The sequence below is a fragment of the Nannospalax galili genome, unplaced genomic scaffold (genome assembly GCF_000622305.1).
Source record: "Nannospalax galili isolate Female #2095 unplaced genomic scaffold, S.galili_v1.0 scaffold8, whole genome shotgun sequence".
NCBI classification, from domain to species: domain Eukaryota; kingdom Metazoa; phylum Chordata; class Mammalia; order Rodentia; family Spalacidae; genus Nannospalax; species Nannospalax galili.
In genome coordinates, this window is record NW_008358318.1 from 2,230,080 (window position 1) to 2,250,774 (window position 20,695).

A 20,695-nucleotide genomic window follows, 5' to 3' on the forward strand; every position below is an offset into this window, starting at 1 on the left:
ATGAACTACTATATTCCAATAATACTAGTACTTGGGAGGCTGAGACAAGAGGCTCATAGCAAGACTGGGAGATCTGCCCATAAGAAAAGAGCAGTTGGGCCATAAGGACATGTCTTAGAAAATAAAATGGGTCACATTATAGCCTGAGCAGGGTCAGTGATGGAACAGGGACAGAGATGCTAAGTGAAGGAGGGGAATGACATTTGGGGGCCATTTGTTGACTTTGCTGGACATACCTCTTGGTGACTGCTATCTTTCATTTCTTTCTTTCTTTCTTTCTTTCTTTCTTTCTTTCTTTCTTTCTTTCTTTCTTTCTTTCTTTCTTTCTTTCTTTTTTCTCTTTTTGGATTCCTTCATGGAGCTTTTAGAGAAGATTGAATCTGACAACAGGCGGGATCTTTCTTTTCCTGTGCGCCACCACGCCCAGCTTCTTTCTTTCTTTTCTTAATTTTATTTATATTTTATTTTATTTTTTTGTGTATGAGTGTATTGCCTGCATGGAGATAAGTGCACCCATGTGGTACAATGCCCACAGAGGACAGAAGAGGCCGTCAGATCCCCTGGAACTGGAGTTACAGACAGTTGTTAGCTGCTATGTGTGTGCTGGGATTCGAACCTGGGTCTTCTGCAAGAACAGTCAGTGTTCTTAACCACTGAGCCATCTCTCCAGCCCGTATCCTTCATTTCTTAATTCTCTGAACAATATTTTCTCCCTACATTCCTGAGGCCAGCACATGTCAGGTCACTAGCTCAGGATCACACAACAGATGATGCCTCAGTCCTGCACCCATTTTACCACCCTATGTGCCTCTTCGGGTGGGAGAACCTTCAGCAGCAGGTGTCAGGAGTTAGATGGACTGGGTCTTTCCAAGGGTCCTTCATACTGGGGAGTTGACTCTGACTTGCTCTCCAGCACTCATTACTCACAGGACTTTGTTATCATCATCATTATTATTGTTGTTGTTGTTGTTAATTGACAGGGTCTCACTGTGTAACCATGGTTGGCCTGGAACTCACTATGTAGACCAGGCTGGCCTCAAACTCACAGAGATCTGCCTGCCTCTGCCTCTCATGTGCTGGAATTAAAGTTATGTGCCACACACCTGGCTCTCACGGGGCATTTAAAGGCTGAGTGATCATGAACCATGAATGTGAAAGTATTTCACAATTATTAAGTACATTAGAAGCATTTGTGGTTATTATTTGTTCATGGCTGTAGCAGATGTAAAGGGTAATCTTTCTTTTTTCTTTTTTCTTTCTTTCCTCTTTTTCAGTGCTGGGGATCAAGCCCAGGCCCTGTACATTCTGGGCAAGTACTCTGCTGGGCAGATACTCTACCACTTAACTGTATCCCTGACCCCCCCCCCTTTTTTTAAATTTTGGGATAATTTCTCTTTAAGTCACTAAGTTATTCAGGCTGGCCTTGAACTTAAAATCTTCCTGCTTCAGCCTTTGAGTAGCTGGGATCACACGCCCACACCCCCAGGCTTAGCACATTTACGAATTTACCCATCAACAAGTCCTTATCAGACCTCTGAAATGTGCAAAGTGTCCCAGGAGTGTGACAGGGAATGGGGCAGAGTTGTGGTCTCTAGGATCTCACAGTCAAGGGAGGGAGGGAAACGGGGAAGAGGCACTGATGATGCCTTGTGAAGGACAGCCATCCTGGTGTGGACACATGAGATGCGAAAATGTCCTGGTGGGGAATGTGTGATAAAAAGGCTTTCCATTATCTTTCTTTAGTGGTGTAGCCTCTGATAAGTTGTCCATGATCCAGTAAATAACCCCACAACCATGTGCATGCAAACAACACTAATTAAATTCAGTGAATTATTTTTTTAAAAGGATATGAAAGTAGAGGGAGACATGTTGGAAAGGAGATGTCCAGAGGGGGCAGGAGGGGGACAAGACAGGGGAATGGGGGCAGTTAATATGATCAAATACATCATCTACTTGTATGAAATTCTTTAAGAAAGGTTTTTTTTCTAAGCCCTTTCTAAATAAAGGAACCTCTATTTAAGAATTGGGCAACTCTGCTAGAGAGGAACATACTTGATTTGGTTAAAGGGATTTAGATGGGGAAGACAGAGTTTATATCAGGGGACACGTGTGTGGTCAGGGCTCCTGAGAGATTGAGGACAGGAACTCGTGTGTGTGTGTGTGTGTGTGTGTGTGTGTGTGTGTGTGTGTGTAGTGTGTGTGTGTGAAAGATACAGAGACAGAGAGATAGAGACAGAAAAGAGGGGGAAAAGACGATAAGAAAAGGAAAAAAAGGATAGAGAGAAAGAAAATATATTCTTTCTAAGAGGCATGTTATTATGTAATACCAGGGGTTCAAGTAGTGTCATACCTTTTTTCTTCTCTCTCTCTCTCTCTCCCTCTCTCTCTCTCTCTCTCTCATGTTATTTTATTTTATTTTTCTGGTAATAGTGATCAAACCCAAGATGTCTTACATATACTGTACCACTGAACAAATTCCCATCCCTCTTTTTACTTTTACTTTTTTTTTTTTGGTCTTTTTGAGCAGGGTCTCCCTGTAACCCCAGCTGGCTTGGAACTCCCTATGTAGACCAGGCTGGCTTCAAACTCACAAAGATCCTCTTTTTACTTTTTATTTTGAGTTAGGTCTAATTATGTTATCCAGATTGGCCTTGGACCTGACTCTGTAGCTCTGATTCCTTTACCTTGTGACCCTCCTGCCTCAGTCTGTCAGTTAGCTGGTATTACAGGCCTATGCCACCAGGTACAGTTCAGGCATACTTTTTTCTTTCTTTAAATTCAAGGGCCCCATGTGTAAGATTAATAAGAAATCTAAAACCGATCATTTTTCTCCACCCCTCCTTTAGTTTTGCCAGACTGGGGATATGGAATAGGCCTCTGGATTTCAGTCTGTGGGGTCTGGCATGTCTCTACTGATGTCTCTACTCTAACCAGACTGGTTAGGCAGTCATATCAGCCTTCCCCTCTGTCAGTCACTACCATGATGATTTGTACTGAGGCTGTCCCTCCTTCTCTTCCTGTTGATGTCCAACCTCTCTGATAGATGGACTTCAATGGAAACTGTGGGTTTATACCTAAATGAGCCAGACAGGTAATCTAAATGTAAAGTGGGGCTGACGAGATTGCTCAGTGGTTTGAGGTACTTGCTGCCAAGTCTGATGCCCTGAGTTTAATTCTTGGGACCCAGATGATTGAAGGAGAGAACTGACTACTGTTAGTCACCCTATAACTTCTACATGCACACCATGGTACATGCACACCATGGTACATGCACATTCCCCTAGCCCAACACCCACACTAAACAAATAAATGTAAAACTTTTTTTAAGTAAAAGGGTATAAGAAGGGGGTGGGTGTGACAAACAGGAACGTAGGACAAACAGGGCATAGAGGATTGAAACAAATGAACTTCAGAAACCAAACATGTATGCAAGTTGGATTTAGCTCCAGGACCACTATCTGTGACTTGAGAAATCTTGTAAAGTGAAGGCTGGGTACTTTTTTTTTTCTGGGATGTCCCCATTTACTTAGTGCCTGAGATCCAAGCACTTTTTGTCTTATTTTCTTCCTTCCTTCTTTCCTTCCTTCCTTCTTTCTTTCCTTCCCTCCCTTCCTCTTTCCTCCCTTCCTGCCTTCTTCCTTCCTCCCTCCCTCCCTCCTCTCCCTCCCCTCCCTTCCTCTCTCCCTCCCTCCCTCCCCAAAGTCTTCAAATAGCACCACACAAAGGAGGTGCCAGAACTAGAGTGAGCCATTCCTTCCTTCCTTCCTTCCTTCCTTCCTTCCTTCCTTCCTTCCTTCCTTCCTTCCTTCCTCTCCTTCTATCTTGCTATGTAGCCCAGCTGGCCTTAAACCTGTGGCATTCCTCCTGCCTTGGCCTTCTTCATTCTGGGATTATCTACATGTGCCAACACACTCTGCCAAGAAGGTCCTTAACAAACACCAGGACAGGAGAGCTTAAACAGAAGTCCAGAATACTAGGTCCATGTATCTAGCCTAGGGAAGAGAAAGGGAAATTGTGGCATTCTTTTGAAACTATAATTAAACCACTTTCTCAATCACTGTATTACATCAAAGTTCTTTACTGCAACTATCTGAACAAGTCTTTCAGTCTCCCAATTCCAAATTCCTGAGAGAGAGAGAATATCTGATAAGCCCAGTCCAGGCTTTGTATTGGACAAGCTTCTGTAACCAAGGTAAGGTGGGGATCATAGGGATGTGAGGTTGATTAGGGAGGTGAGTCAGAGAAGTACGGCTTGGGCAGAGCAAGTACCTAAGAATCTCTTACAACATCCAAACTAACCAGTGCGATGAGTAGAACATTGTAGGTAAAATGGAATGGAGCAGGAGAAAGGAGCTGTGTGTGCTGGTACCATTGCAAACAGTCATGTGTGGGAGGAGTGTGTGTAAGTCATGCTAACAGTCTAGGATACGTTAGGATCCTTGTGGCAAAGGGCTTATTGTTTTTTTGTTTTTTTTGTTTTTTTTTGTAAAGTAAATATTTAGTTGATAGCAATGTCTTTGGGTTAGCAGATCCAGGCTTCTATTCAAAGAATAGTTTTGCCTTTCTCCCTTTAGGTCAGAGGAGATTTCGTGTTTGAGACATCACATCATAAAATAACTTGTGCTATATTCTTGAAGCTAACTTGCTCTGTGATTAAGCGCTACTAATTGTCACAGTATAAGTTTTCAATAAACATTTATTTAGGGAAAATAAACAGCAAAATAAGATGAGTGTGAGCCAGGCATGGTGGTGCATACCTTTAGTCTCAGCACTCTGGAGGCAGAGGCAGGGGATCTCTGTGAGTTCAAGGCCAGCCTGGTCTACATAGTGAGTTCTAGGCCAGCTGGGGCTGCAGGGAGACCCTGTCTCAAAAAGACCAAAAAAAAAAAAAAAAATTAAAAAATAGAAAATAAAAAATAAAAAGGTGTGGTGATACACATCTGTAATCCCAGGACTTGGGAGGTGGATCAGAAGTTCAAGGCCAGCCTCTGGGCTACATGAGACTGCAAAAAAAAAAAAAAAGGAGGAAGGAAGGGAGGGAGGCAAAAAGAAAAGAAAATCATGCTGGCTGATTGGCTGCCTACTGGTGAGATGCTGGTGGCCCGTGCTGCCAAGGGATGCACTCTCTCAGTGTGATACCACAAAGGTCCATCTAGCTGTGGCCTGTGTGCATTCCAGGTCCTGAGCATCCCTGATGGAGGAGTGTCCTTTGTGCAACCCCCTACCCTTCTAAAAGCCGGTCTTTGATGTCTTTCTAAGACCTTTGCTCTTCAGTGTGTGTCCCATTGACCTACTGTACCATGCCATCCGAGAGTATGAGGTTAAGGAACAGAGTCTCAGTCCCTCTCCACACCAAATCTTCCAAGAGGACCCCAGGTGCACACCTTTAATCCCAGCACTTAGGGAGTTAGAGGCAGGAAGATCTCTGTGAATTCAAGGCTGGCTTGGTCTATATAGTTGAGTTCTAAGCCAGCCAGTGCTACATACTGAGAGTCTGTCTCAAAACAAACAGCAACAACAACCAAAAAAACCACAAATAAAAACAAAACAACAAAGGGTCCTTTTCCACAACTGGGAGCCCTTCCTGTCCGTGACTTCCTGTTTGCTCAGGGCAGCCCCCTCAGCTATGATATAACCCTCTCCAGGTGCCCCTAGTTGGAACTGTATGATGTGTACATTTGCTAAGTACCCAAACCTTGCCACCCCTAGCCCTGCCACCAGGCTCCTTTCATGCCCGCCCAGCTCACCACTGCCCATGTCCTTTGCATTTTCCCTGGCAGGAGATTGTAGACTGGTTCAACGCTCTCCGTGCAGCCCGACTGCAATACCTAAAAATGGCCCTTCCTGATCTCCCACAGTCTGAGGTGAGCTAAATGTGAGTCCAGCTTCTGAGTCTCCCCTTTCCTCTTTTTGTCTCCTGACCCCTAAAGACGCCCAGAAGCCAGGCTAGGTTTATTGCAGGCAAGACCTTGAGAAGCTGGAGGATAACCAAGTAGCCTCTGAAAAGCAAATCAATGGCTTCCCTTCAAGTCACATGGCCACTACAAGGGTCAAGAACTTCAGCCTTTGAGCATCTCTTTCTGACCCCTTCTCCTTAAAATGTGCCACTGAACCCCACACACAAAGCGCTTTGGGCTCGTTTCATGTCCTAACTCTTTTTATCTAGGCTTCACTTAGAGGCACTTGGACTGGGTGATTACTCCTGGCAAAGGAATGATAGAAGGTGCTCTTTCCTTGTTGCCTTCATACCTGTGCGCTGTGGTACTCTGGACTCAGGAAGATGCTGGGATCTTCTTCATTTCAGTTATGTAGCAGGAGTGGATCTGCCTGTGGTAATGAAGCTGACTATAAGCTAGAACTTCTTGATTGTCCCCAGACATCTGGGGCCCCCATCTACTTCCTGCAGGCTTGCCAGGGAAGCTGGAATAGCCTAGGGCAGAGGATGATTTTAAACCAAGGGGCCTGGGTCCTCCTGAATGCTCTGTTACTGACATGCTGTGTGACCCTTACAGGCCATACCATGTTTCTGAGCATGTTTCCATATTGGTAAGATAGTGGTTGGTCCAAGTCACTTTCAGGGACCCTTCTATCTATGAGGTTTTATAATTGAGGATGTGATTTAGGCTTCCTTTTAAGAGAATATTTTAAGTGACAGGGATGGAGGGACCATGCTGATCCTAGGGTTTTTTTTTGTTGTTGTTGTTTTTGTTTTACTTTCTTTTTCCTAATTTTTTATTTTTATTTATTTATTTTTTTAAAAACAGGGTCTCATGTCACTCAAGCTGGCTTCAAATTTACTGTGTGACCAAGAATAACCTTGAACTCTTTGGCCACCTTGCCACCACAGCCAGCATTCCTGTACTTTCTTTGTTTCTTTCTTTCTTTCTTTGTTTGTTTGTTTCTTTCTTTCTTTTTAAATTTTATTTTATTTTTCAGGGTTTCTGATAACGCTATATTCTGAACATACAAAGGGTACAAAATGAAATTTTTTCCAAAATATTTCAAAGGATGGTGCCAGTCTGTCATCTGCAAAGCATCTTCACATATTGTTACTGTAGGTCATTTTGTCTCTTAATTAAAATAAGACGCCATATGTCCATAGTTTCGGCCTGTACAGAAATGGGGGAGGGGTTCCCTAGAGTGTTCTTAGTCTCATTCATAAAAGAATTGAAGAATGGACCCAAACAGCAGAAAGCAGACAGACTTACAGAGAGCTACATGACTGTGGCTAGTCAGAAGTTCTGTGGAATTCTGCGTTACAAGGCAGGATTCCAGGCAGGAAAAATTTACTACCTCATTAAGGAACCAGGTTTTCCACCCATCTATTTAGCATAACTTAAGATGAACCTGCCTTCCTAGGGGTGGTGTTATCACCACGTGATTGACAGTGAGATTGGAAAGGTGGGCCCTAAATTTTTTTTTTAAATTTATTGCATTTCTTTATTTACTTTGTGTATGAGCTGAGCCATCTCACCAGCCCCAGTCCTGTGATTTCTTGTGTGTGTATGTGTGTGTGTATGTGTGTGTCTGTCTGTCTGTCTATAACTGTGTACACATGTGTGCGTGTGCATGTGAAGGCCAAAAGTAGACCTCCCACAGCATTTCTCAGATGCCATTCACCTTGTTTTTCTTTTGTGTTTTTGAGACAGGGTCTCCTTGTAGCCCCAGCTGTCCTGGAACTCACTATGTAGACCAGGCTGGCCTCGAACTCACAAAGATCCACCTGCCTCTGTCTCCCAAGTGCTGGGATTAAGGACGTGCACCACCACTCCTGGAACACCTTGTTTTTCTTAAGATAAAGTCTCTTTGTTGACCTGGGGCTTGCCCATGGACTAACCTGGTTGGCTAATGAGCTCTGAGTATCCTTCCATCTCTGCCTCCCCAGTGCTGGAATTACAAGCACTCACCACCAGGGCCAGCTCTTTTTATGAGTGCTGTTGGGTCTTCATGCTTGCCTGGCAAGTACTTTACCCACTGAGCCATTTCCCCAGCCTGATCCTGGAGTTTCTTATTTTTATTGGTTAGACCATCATTGAAAGCCTAAATGCTCCTCAATTCCTGGGTTTTGTAAGGAGCTGGGTGTCTGGGATAGGGTCTACTCAAAGTCCAGTGATGCACCCATTTGGCAGATCCCTGGGAACATTTCCAGCAAGACCAGGGGTCAGAACTCCTGAGGCCAAGGTTGCTGTCCTGAGTCAGCACCAAGAGCTGGTTACTGCTGGCTTAGTGGGCGGGGAGTCCAGAGTGCTGACTGCTGACTGCTGACCCAGAGGAGCAGAGGCTAAAAGAGCAGATGCACAGCCTTATTTAATCTTGCCTGGCTTCCTGTCTTTGCTGATCTGTGTGGAGGAAGTTGGTCTTTGACCAGTGTCCTCCATGTTCCCTTGCTTCCTTCATCTACCATTCCCTACTCACCCCCAGTTTCCTCCCTGCCTGCCTCTCTCCCATGTCTTTCTTCCCTTCCTAGGTCTATGGGTGATGTGAGGTTCTGGGAGGTCTGATTTAGGATTAAGGATGTAGGTGTTAGAAACCCATGAAGTTGCAGGGCGTGGTGGCACACGCCTTTAGTCCCCAGCACTCAGGAGGCAGAGGTAGGTGGATCTCTGTGAGTTCAAGGCCAGCCTGGTCTACAAAGGGAGTTCCAGGCCAGGGGAGACCCTGTCTCAAAAAAAAAAAAGAAACCCATGAATTCTTGTAGTCCTTTGATCTGAAATGCAAGGATAGGCTGTGGCCCAGTAATAGAGCACTTGCCTAGCAAGTGTTAGACCTTGGGTTCCATTCCCAAAACAAGAAAGAAAGAGCGACGCCTGAACCTGAACATGGTGATGTAGGCTTTAATCCCAGCACTCTGGAGGCTGAGGTAGGTGGATTGCTAAAAGTCTGAGGACAGCCTGCGTTCAAGACCAGTCTTGGATACAGCGCAAAACCCTGTCCAAGAAAAAAAGTGAGGGAGGAAAAGAAAAAAGTCAGAGAGCCTGGTGTGTTGCCCAGCAAGTGACATCACCTCTCTGAGCCCCTGGACTCAGCTGTCACCTTGGCCTGATGTCCACCTGCCAGAGCTATTGTGAGGATACAGTGAGGCCAGAGTCTGAGGTTGGGAAGGTGTGCTGAAGGAGTACTACAGTCAGGAGGCTTCTTTTTGTTCTCTTGTTTCCCTAGGTCTAGATGGGCCCTGTGCTGGCTCAAATTCAGAATATGGAACAGTTAGGGGACCAATTTCTACAAACAGAGAAGAAAGCCTATATAGAATGGGGTGCTTTTCATTTGGGGCCCCCAAGTTCCTCTCTGTAGACTTCCTGTTGCGATTCTTCAGATCTTACCTCAGCTTCTGGCCATAGAACTCCAGGGACCCTGATGTTTTCTTAGAAGCCTAGATTGCCATTTTAAGCCCTATTTGCCCGGCTCTGCTCTCCCCACTCCCAGGAAGCATGGGAAGCCATTGTCAATCCCTGGAAGTTTCTCTGAGCATAGGAAATTAGGCTGTAAGGCTCTTGGAGATCACAGTAGGAAACAGGCCCCCAGAGACAGAAGTCTTGCCAAGGTAACACAGCTCGTGGAGACCAGAAATGGGGCTAGAACTCCGGTCTCCTAGTCCAGAGCTTTCTGTTTCCAACCCTGCCATCATGATCTATGTTAGAATCTGTGACCAGATCTCAGCTGGCATGGGGCATCTGGTCAGAGGGCTCTGTCAGCCTGTTGCCTGTCAGTCCTGGATGTGACATACCTCTTCAGGCTATCAGCCACCCAACTTCAGCAAAGTCCCCTCCCACTTCTCTGCAACCTGGTTTATTTGTGAGTGGGATAAGGCTATGAAAACCTACCCACCACCCAGGGCTGTAGGTGTTAGAAACTCATGAAGAATTGTACCCAGAACAGACAAGTAGGTCTCCTGACAGCCTTGCCTGAGTCCATACCCTAGGACTGATAAAGTCCTTTAATCCTGACCCAACCATGCTGGTAAGCTCTGCAGACATCTGAGGTCCTGTTGATTGGCTTTGTTGAAATATTTGTATTATATCCAGTGCACACTCCAAATATAACCCCATAAACCATGAGTCCACATCCTTCCTCATTCCAAAACTCTCTTCTCTGGGGGCCAAATTCGGTATGAAACCTTGAGCCCTGGTGTGAATGTGGGTCAGCCTCTGTCTCTTCCCCTAGCTCGTGCCCCTCATCACCAGGAACTACCTCAAACAAGGCTTCATGGAGAAGACTGGTCCAAAGGTACATTCACTGCTTTATGGGGGACTTAACATGACCCTGCCCCATACTCCAATAGGGCAGAAAATTAGGGGTGGGAGTGGGGGAATGGGAGGGAGGGCTGGTGAAGGAGAGAAAGGAAAAATACCAGTATTTGTAAGTTCCTGAGTTGAAGGGCTGACTAGAGACTTAGAGTTGGCTGGTATGTGACTCAGCATTGCTCCAGGGGTTTCTTCCATTCACACATCACCCTCATCGTCATCACCATCAGCTTCTTTCCTCTGAGTATCATAGACTCTAACCCTGGGAAAGCAGAGCTGAGAAGGAACTCCCTAGGGAGACAGATTTTGTACAAGTGTTTCTGAATCCTGTATGGGTTAGTCTGAGGAAACACAGCTGTACACCCATCGTAGGGTGCCAGTGAGGCCCATATTCTTACCAGTAGGCCCTCACTTCTCATGCCCAGCCTTGCTCCCTTTTACTGAATCTACCCCCTACCCCCATAGGGTCTGTACATTCTCAGTTATCTGAGGGAGAGAGGAAGCCAGCTGCCACTGAGGGGAAGACCCTGGCTTTTCTGTAAACCAGGCATAATTACACCGACCTGTTAATCCCAGATACTCGAAAAACTGAGGCAGGAGGAGTGCAAATTCAAAGTTAGCCTGAGTTATATAACAAGTTCAAAATCAGTCTACACAATTTAATGAGGCACTGTTTAAAAATTAAAATTTAATGAGGTAGGATAGGGGCTGATGATGTAGCTCAAGGTAGGGGCTTGCCTAGCATGCATAAAGGTCAGGGGTTCAGTGCAAAAGCAAGTATAATGTTGTTGGAGGATGGTTAAGAGGACACTGAAAGGTGTTGGGGGGCTGTGTGAGAGAAAACCTTAGGTACATTGAAAATGTGGTGAAAGGGAGGAGATAGGCTTCTTCCCCTAGAAGTCAGGCACAGTCCCTTCCCATGGTTCTTGCCTCAGGACTTTCTCTCCCCTGACCTAGATTAGAGTCAAGCCAAGACCAGCACTTTCAACTTGGTGAGCCTCAGCCACTTCTGATTTCCCTGGCTTCCTTTTTCTGAGACTTCTTTGTCCAAAGCCTGAGAAAGAAGGAAGTACCCCTTCCAACCCCAGACAGCAGGGCAAGGCTAGCAGGGGGTAGGGAAGGAGGTGACAGGCAGAGAGGGGCTGGGCTGAGCCTTCAGAGTCTGAACACCTGTCCAGGCCCCAGGGAGAAGCTCTAGGGTATCTGGTTGCAGAAGCCAGGCTGGGAGAACCAGTGGGACTGGCCTCATCTCTGGGCTGGCCCTGACCTCTGTCCCTTGCTTTGCTATATCTGGTAAGAAGTTCCCTCTTTTGCAGCAGAGAGAACCTTTCAAGAAAAGATGGTTTGCCCTGGATCCCCAGGAGCGGCAGCTGCTGTATTACAAGAACCCCCTGGTAAGAGCTAATTCTGGTCCCTCCTGGAGATGTTCCCAGACGGATGGGCCAGTGCTTAGCAAAGACTATACAGATAAACCCATCTCTCAGAGTCCCAGAGCTGGAGAACCCTGGACAGGAAAGTCTACAACCTTGCTTCTCTCAGTTCCATTCCAGATCTCCAGTGCTGCCAATAGTGGTTAAGTAAGGTGCATTCCTTCCTCCAGTCTCCAGGGTTCTCTTATAACCAGGAGGCCTGGAATGGAACGGTTAGTGAAGTAGGCTCTGGAATCACTTTGGCCAGACTCCAGTGTCAGCCCTTCTACTGTAGGGCCATGCGCTGGGCACAGTAGCACTTAGCTCTCTATGCCACATTTCCCTCCTGAAAAAAAATTGGCTTAATATGAATGCCTTACTCAGCGGTAGCCATGATGACTGTATAAGTTGTTGCATATGGAGCTGGAGACATGGCTCAGCAGTTAAGAGCACTGGCTGCTCTTGCAGAGGACCCAGGTTTGAATCCCAGCACCAACATGGCAGTTAACAACCATCCATAACTCCAGTTCCAGGAAATCTGACACCCTTTTCTGCCCTCCTCCAGTACTGTATGACACAGGTGCACTTACATACATGCAGGCAAAATACACATAAAATAAAAGTAATAAACAAAAAAAACCATTTTTTTCATCTTTTTGAGACAGGGTCTCCTTGTAGCCCTAGCTGGCTAGGAACTCACTATGTAGACCAGGCTGGCCTTGAACTCACAGAGATCAGCCTGCCTGGTGGCACCAGCCGTAATCCCAGCTACTTGGGAGGCAGAGTCAGGAGTATTGCAGGTTCAAAGACTGGCTAGACTACAGAGTAGGTTCAAGGTCAAACAAGGCAGTTTAGTGAGACCTTGTCTCAAAATTAAGAAAAGAGGGCTGGGCTCAGTGGTAGAGTACTTGCCTACCATGTATGAGGCTCTAGGTTTAATCCACTACACCAAAACCAAAACAAACCAAAAATAAACCTAGAGTGCTTGGTTTGTGGTATAGTCTCTGTATGCTAGTATCTTCAGCAGATTTTGTATGCAGTTTACTTTAGGGTTGTAACATTTCAAATTCAAAGTGCCACTTAGCAGAATTCTCAATAATGACACTCACACATCTTTACCAAACTGGAGCTTGGGACTGGCAGAGCTGCCCCTCTGTCCCAGGGCAGCCTCTGATAACCAGAAGCCTTCCATTTTCAGGATGCCTTTGAGCAGGGCCAGGTTTTTCTCGGGAGCAATGAGCAGGGCTATGAAGTATGTGAAGACCTGCCCAAGGGCATCCGAGGAAACCGCTGGAAAGCTGGCCTCACTGTCCTCACGCCTGAGCGGAGATTCATCTTCACCTGCCCCAACGAGAAAGAACAACGAGAATGGCTGGAGAGTCTGCGGGATGTCCTGTCCCGTCCCTTGTCACCTCTTCATCGCCTCAGTGAGAAACAGGGGTGGGGGTAGGGTTCTTTGGGGTGAGGGCAGAAAGGGGCTTCTTCACTCAGGCTCAGCTGTGGTGCTGGAGAAGCCTGACTCTGCGTTTTGCCTTGCCTTGACTTCCTGACAGGGAAAAGCACACACAGTGCATGTTGTTGCCAGAAAGTCCCCTCTGGGCCAAGTTCCTCTAATGTAGCCATCCCTATGAGCTTTGGGAGGAGTCTGACCCTGACAGAATTCTTGAGGCTGGCTCTACCCAGCTGGGCAGGTTCTCCCACCCATGTCCCTTTTCTCGTGAGAAAGCCCTGGCCTGGTATCCTTAGCAGAGGTCACCCTGCTGGGCAGCTCCTGGGATTCTGGATTCCTCCCCACCCAGAGAGAAGGCTATTTTTAGTGCTCCTTCTTTCCACAGTCATCTAGTCTGTCTGCCTCTCTCTCCTGCTCCTCCTCTTCACCCCAAATGTGTCACAAGGAGACATCCCTATCTGTGGACAGCCCTGTAAAAAGCAGAGATGTGCTGAGCCAGGGAGGAAGCTTCTGGCCCAGAGCCTGGCTTCTCAAGCACAAAGGAGAAGTTCTGTGTTTGGAAAAGTACAGACTAAACAGGTGACCCTTTCAGCCCCTGGGAGAAGCCCTTGTGCCCTCGGAGACTCTCCAGTATAAGCACAACTGTCCTCACTGTCCCAGTTCCCAAGATCAAGGACGCAGAAAATGTTGATGAAGCCATTGGGCTGCCAGCTTTCTATTCTCTGTGGGTCTGAATCTGTTTCTGTCTCTTCATCTCTGTCCCTGCTTTTCCCTTTCTAGCCTGTGTGTCTTCTATCCTTCTCTTTCAGTCTGTATTTTTTTTAATTTTTAAAATTTTTTTAATTTTTATGTGTATGGTGTATGATTGTATTGCCTGCATGTATGTGAGTGCACCCGTGTCTTACAATGCCACAGAGATCAGAAGAGGGCTTAGGATTCCCCTGGAACTGGAGTTAAGGACGGTTCATAGCTGCCATGTGAGTGCTGGGAATCGAACCCTGGTCCTCCGCAAGAGCAGTCAATGCTCTTAACCACTGAGCCATCTCTCCAGCCCCTTCAGTCTGTATTTTAAGTTTTATCCTTTTATATTTCTTCAATTTTTTTTTTTTTTATTCTGGCTCCCTCAGTCACGGCACACTTGTCCCCTGCTGCCTCTTTCCTCCCGCAGGACAGCACTGCCATGTCCTGGCCACCTCCGTCAGCCCACTTGTTTCCTTTGCAGCTGCATCAGCAGAGAGTGGCTGTGGTAACAGGTGACCCATCGCTGAGGAGCTGGCTGGCCACTGAGCACCTGAGTTCTCACCTCTGTCCTAGATGCCCAGCACAGGTGCCTGTAGCCAGTAGCTGCCCCTGTCAGTGGACTCTGTCAAGACTCAAGATGTGATTTCTTCTCTTGCTCCCACTGGCCAGCCTTGGGGAGTTGGGAAGCTGTGCAGACAGGAACTTATAGCTCTCCATACACACCCAGGCTTGGAAGTTCAGAAGGTCCACAACTTTCTCGTATCTGAAATGGAGGCACTGAAAACTGGCTGTAGTGATGCAGGCCTATAGTCCCGGAACTTGGGAGGCTGAGGGAGGAGGCATGCCATGAGTTTAGTGTCATCCTGGGCTATAAAGTGAGTTTAAATCTAGAGTTACAGAGCAATCCTTGTCCCAAAAACTACAGAGAAGAGGTGGGGGCATCACAATGAAAAAGCCCCCACAGCAACAGCATCACACATGTAAAAAAGAAAAGATAAAGGTTTAATATGAACCTAATCATGAAGAAATAATCAGATAAATTCAAATATTTTTTACATGCTGCTGCACATCTAACCTGGACTCTTCAAAATGTCAATATCATAGAAAAAGTAGTTTGGGAACTCCAAGATTAAAAGAGACCAAGAGCCAGAGGCGGTGGTGTATGCTCATAATATAGCGCCTGGGAGGTAGAGGCAGGAGGATCAGAACTGCTCCTATTATACATAGCAAGTTCAAGACCAGCCTGGGCTACCTGTGACTCTGTTTCAAAGAAAAACAGAGAGAAAAAAAAAAGGACCACAACATGGCAACCAACTGCAATTCGGGATTCTTGATTGAATCTGCGATTTAAAAAACAAAGCAGCTATAAAAGACATAACTGGCGGGCGTGGTGGTGCACACCTTTAATCCCAGCACTTGGGAGGCAGATCTTTGTGAGTTCAAGGCCAGCCTGGTCTACATAGTGAGTTCCAGGACAGCTGGGGCTACCGGAGACCCTGTCTCAAAAAGACAAATTAAAAAAAAAAAGACATAACTGAAGCTGGGCGTGGTGGTGTACGCCTGTAGTCCCAGTACTTGGGAGGCTGAAGCAGGTAGATCTCTGTGAGTTCAAGGCCAGCCTGGTCTACATAGTGAGTTCCAGGACAATGTGGGCTACAGGGAGAACCTGTCTCAAAAAAGGCAGATGTCTACACCCAATTGTTAAATGGTTCAACAAAAATAAGTATATGTATATATGTATACTTATATCTATATACAGAGGGAGATAACACACCACTCACAAATCTGGATGAATTGTAGATGGACATTTATTTACCCATTTGTGCAAATTTTATATAGATTTGAGTTTTCATATTAAAAAGTTGATAAAAAAACAGTCTTCACTTTTCAAAATCAGTGGTTTTTCTGTATAAGTCCAAGATGTTCCTGGAGCCAGGCATGGTGGGTACACCTGTAGACCCAAGTATTCAGGAGGTTTAGGCAGGACTTGACTGTTTGAGGCCAGCCTGGGCAACATGGTAAGGCCTTGTGTCAAAGTTCCTGGGAGACCCTGGACGTGTAGCTCTGTGGTAGAATGTGTGCTTAGTATTCTGTGAACAATGGTAACAAGAGGGAGGTACAGGGAAAAGTATTTGCCAAACCAGAACAGATACAAAAAGATTAAATAAAATATTCTGCAAGAGAAACAAGAGCCTTAGCTGGAGAATTCTCAGGGAGAATACCTCCCCTGCCTGTGGAAAAGCAGTTCCTTTATAACAATTAAGGGATATTTACTTGTTCTTATTTTCTGTGCTATGTGTGCAGGGTACATATCTGGATAGGTAAGTGAACATCTTTCCATCTGAAGTAGTAAAATTTCCATCACTAGTTGTCTTCCTTGAGATGGGGCATGCAAGGGTCATTAAGAGTTAAACTCTAAGCTGGGCATGGTGTTGAACACCTTTAATCCAGCACTTGGGAGGCAGAGTAGGCAGATCTTTGTGAGTTCAAGGCCAGCCTGGTCTACATAGTGAGTTCCAGGACAGCTGGGACTACCCTGTCTCAAAAACACCAAAAAAAAAAAAAGTTAAACTCTAAATGTTTGTATGTACAAGAAATCACAAGTCACTGGGGTCAGGCTCTAAGTAGTCAGGGTCCAATTATTAAAGTGTAGGAATTTCTCCTTTTATTTTTAGTCTTTTTGTTTCTATACTCAAGAGGTATATACTGTTGATTGGACTCAAACCAGCAGTAAAAAGCTGTGGTGTCTAGCTCACGGGATCAAACTGTCAAAAGTGCAGGATCCAATCGTTTCAAATTCTCTGTGTACCATTAGAGGCCGTGAAGTGTCACTGACAGCACAGTCTGGGCTGTCCACATCCCTGTTTGTTTTGCTTCAGCCTCAAGTGATCAGACGCTGAGAATTTGAGATGTAAAGACCACAGGAGTCAGAATGGTGATTTCAGACAGAAATCCTGAGCGGTGACTGGTGTCATTCCAATGAAAACAGGAACTGTTGATTGTAGTTTGAGAGGCTGGGACTTAAGCAATGCATGACAACTTGTTTCTTAATTTCTTGACCACTCTTATGCTGTTAGGAAGGTGAAATTTTCACCATTTCACGCTTCAGTGCTGGTCTCTTGTTCCTATGACTTTACTCAAGATTCTGGAATTTGGGGTTTTTTGTTTTTTTTGTCTTTTTGAGACAAGGTCTCCTTGTAGCCCCAGCTGGCCTGGAACTAGCTATGTAGACCAGGCTGGCCTCGAACTCACAGAGAGTTCCCCAGTGCTGGGATTAAAGGCGTAGCACACTCAGGAGGCAGAGGCAGGAGGATCTCTGTGAGTTTGAGGCCAGTATGGTCAACGTAGCCAGTTCTAGGCCATCTTGGGCTACAGGGAGACCCTATCTCAAAAAGACCAAAAAGTGAGCCAGGTGTGGTGTGGCAAGCCTTTAATCCCAACACTTTCGAGGCAGAGGCTGGTGGATCTCTGTGAGTTAAAGGCCTGCCTTGTCTCCATAGTGAATCCAGGCCAGCTGTGACTACAGGGAAACCCTGTCTCAAAAAGACCTTTAGTGGATAAAACAACAACAAAAAAGATTCTGGAATTTTTCCAAACCTGACCCTCTTCTTGAAACAGTGGAAGGTTCCACAGAGTTTATCTGTGACTTGCTTAGATTTTAAGTTTCCAAAGCTTGGCTCAGGGAGCTGAATGTTCCTGGGATGAAATGATAAAGATATATGATCTTGTTTGTCTTATAATCCCTGGTTAAGATGCGCTGCTCTGGTCAGAAATAAGGATTTTATTTATAGCCAGGCATGGTAGTACTTGCCTTTAGTCCCAGCACTCAGGAAGTAGAGGCAAGCAGATATCTGAAAGTTCAAGGCCAGACTGGTCTACATAGTGAGTTCCAGGCCAGCTGGGGCTACAAGGAGACCCTGTCTCAAAAAGACCAAAAAAAAATTTATTATTTATTATTTTTATTTTATGTGTATGAATATATTGTTTACATGTGTGTAAGTGCACCCATGTTGTGCAGTGCCTGCAGAGGACAGAAGGAAGCGTCAGATCCCCTGGAACTGGAGTTAGAGATGGTTGTTACCTGCCATGCAGGTGCTGGGGACCTAACCTGGGTCCTCTGCGAGAGCAGCCAGTGCTCAACTGCTGAACCATCTCTCCAGGCCCTTTAAATTACATTTCTTAAATAAATAAATAAATAAATAAATAAATAAATAAATAAATAAATAAATAAAAATTCTAGAACTTTAATTAAAAAAGGAGTGACCCTAGATAGGCTGACTAGATCTCGGTGGGTAAACTTGAACTGAGGGACATCTGGGGATACTAACTTGACTCGATAGGCCTTAACAGTGACAGAATGCATGAATTCCAGTGGTGGAGGCTATGGGAGGAGTCAGCTGGGGCTACAGGGAGACCCTGTCTCAAAAAGACAAAATTCTAGAACTGACTATAATATATGAATAAAAAACCTCAGCTCAATGCTAGATAGAAGATGATAGAGGACTCAAGGAACATGAAAATACATCAGGGTAAATTCACCAGTCTTGAAAAAAAAAGAAAAAGTTTAACTGAAAATAGAACCTCACTGGCCAGTGGGCACTTCTCTGTTTTTGTTGTTATTTTGTTTTTGGTTTGAGATGTCTCCAGCTGACTTCTTTAAAAAGATATAATATGTGTGTGTGTGTGTGCCCACAGAGGTCAGAAGTGGGTGTCAGATCCCTGTAGCTAGAATTAACAGGTTTTTCTGAGTGTTCCATGTGGGTGCTGGGAACTGAACTGAAGTCCTCAGATAGAGCAGTGAGTGCTTTTAACTCCTGAGCCATCTTTCCAGCCCCAGGCTGGCTTCTAATTAGAGGCAATCTTTCTGCCTCAGCTTCTGACATCCTGAGATTAAAGGAGCATGCAACTACATCTGTGCTGTGAGCCATTCTAAAACTATATTATATGTGTACTTGGGGTCTCAAGAGAGAAGTTGGAGTAGAAAAATCATTTGAATATTTCTAAATTGGGTAAAAGACATATACAGACCTAAGAAGCTCAACAAATGGGGACCAGCCAGATGGCTCAGCAGTTAAAGATGCTCGCTGTCAAGCCTGAGGACTTGAGTTCAGTCCCAGGGAGGGAACTGACTTCTGCAAATTATCCTCTGACCGCTACAGATGTTTGCATGTACATGCTGGGGGTGGGGATAGGGAGTTGGGGAAAGGAGGGAGGGAGAGAGAGGAGAGCTAAATGGAATAAAAAAATACAAAAAAAAGCTAGGGACATAGCTCAGTTAGTACAGTACTTGCCTAGAATTTGATTCCTACCATCCCATAAAACCAGGTGTGGTAGTGAAAGCTTGCAATTCCAGTACACAGAATGGAGGCAGGAGAATCAGAAATTCAAGATTATCCTTAGTTACACAGCAGGTTTGAGGTCAGCCTGGGTAACACAGTGAGCAGCAAGCTCTTGTCTTGAATAAAAAGAAAGTTTCCTCGTAAACATTTCAAACCCAGCCTTACCATGATACATCTTAAGAATTCTGATCAGAGGGACTAGAGAGATGGCTTAGCAGTTAAGAGCACTGGCTGCTCTTGCAGAGGACCCGGGTTTGATTCTCAGCACCCACATGGTGGCTAACAACTGTCTGTAACTCCAGTTCCAGGGGATCCATCATCCTCTCTGGCTTCTGAGGGCACTGCATGACATGTGTGCACTTAATATACATGTGGGCATAATACACATACACATAATAAATAAATAAAATTTTTACAAAGAAAAGAGAAAGAGGAGAAAAGGAGGAAAGAAAGAATTCAGTATGTGTAGTTTTTAAAAAAAATACTCAAAACCAGTGTCACAGGAGTATGTATTAACATGTGTTAACTTGAATTGAAAATGTGAGACTCCAACAGCTGATGAATTTGAGGGAATGGCTTCACAGCTCGTAAATATTCCTCATAAATCTAATAAACTGGGGCCGGGCGTGGTGGCGCACACCTTTAATCCCAGCACTCAGGAGGCAGAGGCAGGCAGATCCCTGTGAGTTCAAGGCCAGCCTGGTCTACATAGTGAGTTCCAGGACAGCTGGGGTTACAGGGAGACCCTGTCTCAAAGAGAAAAAAAAAAAAAAAATTTAATAAGCTCAATTGGAAGCTCCAAATTTTTGAAAATATATTTCAAGTACATAAGATGAAAATTTTCCAAAAATATTAGATTGACAAAGGTGTACTGAAATAAACAATACTCTAATTTTCTTAATATTTTATTTATTATGTTTATTTTAGGTATATGAGTGTATTGTCTGCATGTATATGACTGCACCATGTCATGTGAGGGTATCCTGTCATGCAATGCCTCCGAAGTCAGAAGAGGGCATCTGATTCCTCTGGAACTGGAGTTAACGACTGTCATAGTCGCCATGTGGTCCTGGGAATTGAACTTAGGTTCTCTGCAAGAACACTCAGTGCTCTTAACTGCTGAACCATCTTTCCAGCCCCACAATAATCTAATTTTCTTGGCCCTTTCTGAATGTATCAGGTTAAACAAGGTATCTCCAAGTAAAAGCTTAACTTGTTAGAATTGGTAGTCACTTGGCAAGCCTTGGAATGGGCTTTTTGACCTAACTCCCAGAAAATGAAGAAGTGAAAACTTCTGTTTGTTAGTTTGCTTGATAAAGCTTTTTTTATCAGTATTGATTCTAAAAAAATAATAACATGGCCATGCATGGTGGCACATGCCTTTAATCCCAGGACTTGGGAGGCAGAGGCAACAAGATCTCTTTGAGTTCAAGGCCAACCTGGTCTACATAGTGAATTCTGGGCCAGCTGGGTCTACAGGGAGACCTTGTCTCAAAAACGTTATATATAACATGA

At 45.1% G+C, this 20,695-nt stretch overlaps 1 protein-coding gene and 1 pseudogene across 4 annotated transcripts in view; both read left to right on the forward strand.

Moving 5' to 3' along the window:
* Adap2 (ArfGAP with dual PH domains 2) overlaps window positions 1–20,214 on the forward strand; it is a 36,172-nt gene extending 15,958 nt beyond the window's left edge. The window contains exons 7-11 of one of the 4 annotated variants that reach the window (XM_029557909.1): window positions 5,781–5,864; window positions 10,162–10,224; window positions 11,558–11,635; window positions 12,849–13,077; window positions 20,108–20,214. In XM_029557909.1, coding sequence (XP_029413769.1) covers window positions 5,781–5,864; window positions 10,162–10,224; window positions 11,558–11,635; window positions 12,849–13,077; window positions 20,108–20,115 — 462 coding nt within the window. In that variant the 3' untranslated portion in view covers window positions 20,116–20,214. Of the gene's footprint in view, window positions 1–5,780; window positions 5,865–10,161; window positions 10,225–11,557; window positions 11,636–12,848; window positions 13,078–14,268; window positions 15,272–20,107 lie in introns of those variants that run through there. The other 3 variants (XM_029557908.1, XM_008821620.3, XM_029557910.1) reach the window with 3 other exon arrangements.
* On the forward strand, window positions 15,762–17,592 carry LOC103724524 (annotated as a pseudogene).
* Window positions 20,215–20,695: the final 481 nt, after the last annotated feature.